The following is a 7,658-nucleotide window of genomic DNA, read 5'->3' on the forward strand; positions in this document are numbered from 1 at the left end:
CTCACTTAAACATACCCCTTTACGCATGTAAAGTTCATTTAAGAATTTATTTTAATGTATCTCACTTGTTGTCTTGTCAGCTTGATGCATTAGGAGAGGAGTGGAACATTTGCATGTAATTTGCTTGGTTATATCAATTATCAAGCGAGATAGATCAAGAGTAAAAAAGCGAGAATCTGCATGGACAACTCAACTGATCACAATAGTGAAGTTTGTTACAATAGACCAAGAATCGTGTCGGATTGGACGATTCCACCTTAAGCAAGACATGAAACCTTTCCCCACCTTCTCATTATTATTCATGACAATGAAAATAAACATGCCTTTTAAATGTAGAGCCAAATTACTTACACCAAAATGCCTTGTGGGCACTAAAATTTGGTAAGAGGAATGTGAGGGAAGCTGAGGATCAGAGTGTATTTAGTGTTTTGGGGGTTCAACAAGAAATGGTCTAAAAGTGAGCAAAACACCAAGTCCCTCAATCACATTCAGAATAAAGAATACCATCTGACTGCCTGCATATAATATCACACAAACATTTCTCAGATACCCTCAGATACCACATTGTACACTATCATATATATTCATGTTTTTTTAACTAACGAGAGAAATCCGTAGTCACTATCCTAGAGTTTGTATTGGATAAATCTCGCATTGTGACCTTAGACGGCGAAAGACCACAGTGAGGTAAACCAGCACTGATTGACTCAAACCAAGAAGATCAATAAGTCTTTTCCATTAGGAGTCGAACTCGAAACCTTGTGGTTATGAAGTCAAAGACCAACTTGGCAGGTAAAAGGACAGCATTTATACCAAAAGAGGTTTCATTTCTTGTTAGGAAAAACAAAAATGTATAAGAAAGCTGTACCTGGGAGGAAGGAAGCATCTTGCCGCTTTTCTGACCATGAATATCTGCAAAAACAAAACAAAACAAAACAAAACAAAAATGAGGATTGGTCAGGGTGAAATTCCAGGGAAACGAAATGCTGAACATTAAAACTCTCGAGGAAAAAGTAAAAACTCACAGTGATCCCCCTCCTGCTGGACCTAAAGCTTTGAAGATTGACATTCCAGTCATCGCGATACCATTCGCTGCTCCCCTTTGATCTTGGTCCTGCAGTCATCGCAACGAATCAAAACGAGTGAAATTTAGATCAATACACTCGCACAGCGAATGAGGAAAACAGATTTTAGCTCGGGGAAAATCAGGTTAAAATGTTAGTTACCACAGCTCTGTTCTGCAGAATGAACATTCCAGTAATAATCGACACCTGATGATAAAAGAACCAGTGGTCAAAACGGTTTATGAATTGTTCAAAGGAAAGTGTTCTCTTTGATCAATTTGATCCTATTCATGTTAAATATGAATGTTATCACGAGATTACTTACAGACAAAACGTTTTTCATGAGGGATGCGCAGTTTAACACCACGGAAAGGGTGATCCCGGTTAGCATTGCGATGTAGGGGTAGCTTGTCAACAGGGGTATTGACAGGACCTGTATAGGTACAAGCATTAAAAGATAAATGGAAGTGTTAAATTGTTTCTTGAGGAATTTTAATGGCAACTGATATTGGTTTGAAATATTGAGCTTGTTGGGCACTTACTCCTGCAACTCGCGACACCATTACAGGGCCAATGGCTCTCTCGATAATGGGATACAAAACAAGCTGAAAGACCAGAAGGCTGAACCCTGAAAACACACAAGAATTTACTCCATATTGCAGTTGAAGGAAGAGAACAAATGTCTAAATTGGCTAAATATGCACAATCAAGTGTTTTCCATTTGACTGTTTGGTTAAAATGAACTTTGGGAAGGATCTTGTTAGGATCAACTTCTTCCTGCTACGCCAAAAGTTATAGCGAATGCGCAACTTTATTTCCTTATACCCACCACATTTTCCATAGGCCCTTTCAGGCCTCCGCCCAAGAATCCCTAGCCATCTGGTACTGGACTTGGCCCTTTTAGGCCTCTGCCGAAAAATCCCTAACCACCCGGTACTGGAGTTGGCTCTTTCAGCCCTCCGCTCAAGAATCCCTAGCCACTGATACTGGACTTGGCCCTTCAGGCCTCCGCCCTAATGCAGAAGTTGAATGAAATAGAAAGTTAGGCAATGTACCTGAGATTGCAAGAACTACTCCAACCTCATCTGAAGAATAGCTTAAACCGCCAAGGTTTCTGGGGCTCTCAGCCCATAATGAGAATATCTGTACAGAAAACCAGTCATATATACCTTACTACTATGACTATAAAGGGCTTGAAACTGGAAACTGCAAACCAAACACCATATCTACCTCTGTATAAGCCATATCGTGAAGCGAAAAGACACAATACACTATGATAGACGACATCAATGGCCAATTTCTTAAAATGCTAAATTTCGAAGCTGGTTTTTCCCCATCCTTAGCCACTTCAGGTGCAGCCTCTAAAGTTTTATACGAGTCGGGAGCTGAAACACGCGCTGAATCATGTTTGTGCAGTGTTTCCTGCACCGTCACAAGTGAAGTGAAGAAAAACCAAAGCATATAAAAGAAATAGGCAAATAGCACAGTAAAAAAGGCGTACCGGCAACCAAAATGAATAAATGGTCACCATCAACGCGAAGACTGAAATGCATAGGCAAGGCAAGAGGTAGGGAAATCTGCAGAACACAGTATAGGTTGTAGTCGACGAGCATTCACAAAGAGAATTAGTAAGTGCAAGAAAAAAAGATTTACCTTCCAAATAGAGAGTCTGCTGAGAACAATGAAGGATACTTATCTGCAGGCTTCATTCAGAAGCAAATTAAATAATTAGCACAATCAAGAAGCAATAATGCACTTCACCAAAGTGAAAAAAACTGCAGGTAATAACAAAGATTTACCTGTGCAAGAAAGCCCCCCAAAGCTGGGCCTATGATTAAACCTATTCCCCAAGCTGTGCTAACCTGAAACAGATGAAAAACCGAAATAGAAAACAACAGTGAGGATTTGGTTTCGCCTGTAAGGATTACACCAGAGTCCTAAGGGCCCGTATTTGGTGGAGGAGGTAAATAGCGAGATATGGATTTTAAGGACGGAATAATGTTACCGTTGACATTCCCAAAGAGTGGTATCGATCAGGAAAGATTTCTGCAGCAAATGCCTGGAGTTGGACATTCAAGAAAGACAACATAGAACATCAAATATGAATCAATGTAAAAGAAATATAGTAAGAAACAAACCATGAGGTAAAAAAGATACTTTTATTGGTCCAAGCAAACCATTTAAACATCCATGTAGAAATCTTGTAATGATTGCCATCCAGAAGTTCACACTAAACCCGAAGAGAGTATTGAAGATCACCCTGAGATCAGATAAGTACATAGCAAGATCAGATCAAATTCACTAAAGAATCAAGTTAGCACCACAAATGTACTAGAAAACTTATGAGAACCTACACTGAGATAGTGCCAAATATAATAACTGGTTTTCGACCATATCGATCAGCAATCAACCCCCAAAACACAGATGTCAGCGCCCTCCCAAGCATGAACGCCGATCCTTCACACATTCAGCCAAACAATGAGCACTCCTTATAACAATGATCAACCAAAACATAGCATCATTTCTTACAAATCCAGAAAACCGCCTACCTACATAACCTGCATAGTAACCAATATCCTCTTCTGTCTCTGCAATTTTGAAATCCCTTATCTGCCACCAAAAATGATAGTTGTATCCATTGAAATCTATTAACCAAGAAACTAAATTGACCCAAGAGGCACAAAGAACAGCAACACGTTTAGTTCACAGAATAGACCAGTAACAGAATGTCTATCCCAGTAATAGGCTTACTCCGATGTTTGTTAATGCTTTTAATTCCATTAACAAGGCCTACTCCCGGGAATGAGGAATAGCTATTCCAGTCCCCGTATTAGGGCATTAGGCTATTCCAGGCCCCCGGTATTCCGTGAACCAAACATGCTATAAAAGCTTAGGGCATTAGGCTATTCCAGGCCCCCGATATTCTGTGAACCAAACATGCTATAAAAGCTTAATGATATGATGTGCATAACTTACCATGAAGTAAAGGAATGGAAAGAGAGATGATATTGGGAGTGCTGCACATATGAACAGGATAAGTAACATGTTAAATATGGGGATTAACTAAAATTTCACAATCTAGACTAGCAATATTAGTGCAAAATCAAACATTTTCTAGGGAAAAAGATTGAGGCCAAGAAAACAGTGGGGGTGGTGGATGAACTTGAACAATAATGAAACATTAAGGTTGTAAGTAAGTAATTTGGTCGTATAATATATGTATATATGTGTATGTATGTATACCTGTACAAAGCACAATAACCCAAATGGAGAGGAGCATCTTGATGGGGACTCCTGTGTGCAACTCCTTCTGCTGCTCCACCTTACAGCCTGGGCAGTTCTCATAGTAACATTTCTCCTCTTTCTTCAGCAACGCCTCCTTGTACTCCGATCCCGATTTACTCGCCATCCCGACCAAACCTTAATTTTCTCGATGTTTTTTTTTCTTAAATTTTTTTGAAAAAAAAAAATGTTTTTGTTTCTGCTTTCTTCTTCTTCTTTCTCCTTCTTTCTCCTTCCTCTTCGATTGTATTGGGAGAAGAGAGGTATAAGAAGAAGAAGAAGCGAGAAAGTCCAGAAACCTGGTACCTGGAGTCAGTTAACGTTGATGGGTGGACGATTTATTAGGAGGAACACCTCTCACAAAATTGCTCCCATGTGCATTATTGCACCAAAATGAAAATGAAAATGGAAATTCATTTTTATTTATTACAGGCAATTAAATTGGTGGATTTAGTATAATAATAATAATAATTAAGATGTTAGAAATAATTTTAATAAGATAATGAATACATGATGATGAAACTAGGATTTTATTAATCATCATGCAACGGCCATGCATCGGGCATCGGCGCCGCCAAAACTGCTTGTACGACAAGTCAATGTTCGTCCAATGCATTGAATATAATTATGTTGGTGGAATTACTAATCAGTGGCAAAGTTTACCACCACTACTTTTCAGAAATGGAAATAAAATTTATATATTTTTAAACTACATTAAAAATACAATGAAATACAAATAAATTTAATTTAAAAATACTAAGAAAAATAAGTAAAGAAAAAAGTATAATATTAGTCATGGATAAATTTATTAATTATTAGTTATGAGAACGAAAATATTTATGGAAAAAAGTGTAATACGAATCATGGATAAATTGATTACTATTTATAAAAGAAAATGAAATATTTGTTAGGAAATTGCGATAATCTTGATATAAAATGTGATACAATAATACGTGAATTCTCTCTAGTGTGTTAATGGCAAGATGTTTGGGGTCGATGGCCTTGCCTAGCCCACCTTCAGTCCATATACACAATTCTATTCATGGAATATGGATGAGATTACATGGGTTTGTTTCAACGCAGCAAGGTCCAACCCGACGCAAATGTAATTAGTCTTCAGTGTGTGGTTGCCAATCTTTTTTAAAAATGAATAATTTTATACCTTAAATAAGATTTTTTTTTGAAGGGAGTAGTGTGTATTTCCAACATTTCTAACTATAAATTTTTTTCATATGTAGTGTATAATTATCGAATTATTTACATATTTGATTCCTTTGATCAATTTATCATGCAACCTTAGCTAAATTTAAATAGTCATCGATGACTAGCCCAGAAATTTGGTCAAAAAATTTAACAACAGAACTAAATGTGATACAAATTGAATATACATGCACTTAATTTGAAAATTTTAATAGTTAATAATTAAAATTGATACATGTATAAAACTTAATGGACCAAAATTGATATTTTCTCAACCTCTTACTTAATAAGTTGTTGAGTTATTGTGATTTATTTATTTATTACAATTTTATCAAAATAAATTGAAATATAGAAATTCAGGTGATGGGTTTCAACTTTTGTGCACAAACATTTTCCCCAAATCGTAAAACTTTGGGATCTAACATTGCATCACTGCTTACGTATGTTGCGCCTAAAAACGACAAGAACGACAGAAACAGACACAACTCGATTTCGATTGACTGCTACCCACATCTAATCAATCTCGCCGTTCAAATTAAATATTCACATATCAACGGAATTACAGCTGTCACCTAATTTAAGTTTTAGTGTATCAAATGCAATTGTTGACTCCGTGTGTTTCAGTAGGTTGAAAAAGTAGCTATGAATAGATACTACATTGTAACAGAGTCAGTAATACTCAAAAATGCAACTATGCTTCTGTCAAGTGACGTGTATAACACATAATATATAAATTACACAGTTCGGTAATCTCTCTCACTATATATGTGAATAGGTGGATTACAGACTTTTTTAAAAATCGATCCGCTACTCCAAATGCTAGAAACGTCACTCTCAAAATAAAATAAATTACGCAAAAATAGTTTAAGCACACAAATCAACATTCATTTCCAATGTAGAACAATGCTACTTCCAAGCCTTATTATTTCCATTTTCTAGCTAACTCAAAAAGCTCTATTTTGAGAATCAATTTATCATTCACGCATTAACCGTTTTTAACATACACGCCTATCGACTTATCTGTCTCACTACAAAGAACTCAAATCTACTTTAACCCGATCCAAAGCGCAAGTAAATCTCACATATGTTTGTATCACAAAATAATCACTCAAAATTTCTTTTTAGCTAAAATTTCCAACAATATCAATTGAGAATACTTTTTTTTTTTTTTTTTCATGTGAGAATGATGACAAGTTTATTAGAATTTACATCGGGAATAAACCAAATAATTGAATAGAGAATGGTGAAGGTAAGAAATAAGTATGAAGGTTATCCTAGATGTAATCACCTTGGAAAAATTTGTGTACTGCATGTGTAAAATAGTTATAGTACAAAGCAGATTGTCTATTCATTACATCACTATATCTGTTTACACAAAATTTATAACCGATACAATCGCTCTCTGAGTCTCTGATCATTTCACAACGCTCAAATTGTTGGCTTTGAGTCTTTTGCAGCAGCTTAATAGTGGATTGATTTCGTTGCCTCAATAATGGGTAAGTAAATATTATGGGTTGGATGAGATCGTTTATCTCTGGATTACACAAATTACAAACAGAATATAATAGAAGCGATATATATGATAGATACAAGTAGAGATATAAACCAATTAGGACGGTAGTACAGTGTCCTAATACTCTCCCTCAAGCGTGAGATGTACGACCCACCACCTGAAGCTTGTTATGAAGAAACGGAAACCTCGAAGTAGGAAGAGGTTTATGGTAAAAATATCAGCAAGTTAATCCTTGGTTGAGACAAAATGAACTTGTAGTTCTCCTGAGGCAACCTTATCACGAACGAAGTGATAATCAATCTCAACATGTTTAGTCCGAGCATGACAGACTGAATTAGATGTAAGTAGCCCCTAAGTTGTCACACCACAAGCAGGAAGTGGACGCCAAAGCCATGCTAAGCTCACGCAACAACAACACAATCCATGTGACCTCAGTAGAAACACAGCCAGTGCTTTGTACTCGGCCTCCGTAGAAGAACGGGAAATAGTGCGTTGCTTGACATATGGATAGCACAATGAACAAAGGTGGTTCATGTAGCCACTCACCACAACCTGACTCATAAATCGCTCCCCTACCAACAATATGGATAGCACGATTC

At 36.8% G+C, this 7,658-nt stretch overlaps 1 protein-coding gene across 1 annotated transcript; it reads right to left on the reverse strand.

Annotated features, from left to right (window-relative positions):
* Positions 1-159: 159 nt before the first annotated feature.
* Positions 160-4,706, reverse strand: LOC116006981 (protein ZINC INDUCED FACILITATOR-LIKE 1-like). The gene is made up of 17 exons (XM_031247536.1): positions 4,308-4,706; positions 4,041-4,081; positions 3,614-3,674; positions 3,419-3,521; positions 3,222-3,324; positions 3,070-3,123; positions 2,864-2,926; positions 2,718-2,767; positions 2,566-2,641; positions 2,295-2,486; positions 2,120-2,207; positions 1,607-1,692; positions 1,390-1,497; positions 1,227-1,271; positions 1,026-1,114; positions 869-912; positions 160-515 (listed from the first exon to the last, which is right to left on the reverse strand). The coding sequence occupies exons 1-17, from the start codon at positions 4,471-4,473 to the stop codon at positions 421-423; spliced, it is 1,464 nt and encodes a 487-aa protein (XP_031103396.1). The 5' UTR covers positions 4,474-4,706; the 3' UTR covers positions 160-420.
* Between the last annotated feature and the right edge of the window lie 2,952 nt (positions 4,707-7,658).

The sequence above is a fragment of the Ipomoea triloba genome, chromosome 15 (assembly GCF_003576645.1).
Source record: "Ipomoea triloba cultivar NCNSP0323 chromosome 15, ASM357664v1".
Classification (NCBI taxonomy): Eukaryota; Viridiplantae; Streptophyta; class Magnoliopsida; order Solanales; family Convolvulaceae; genus Ipomoea; species Ipomoea triloba.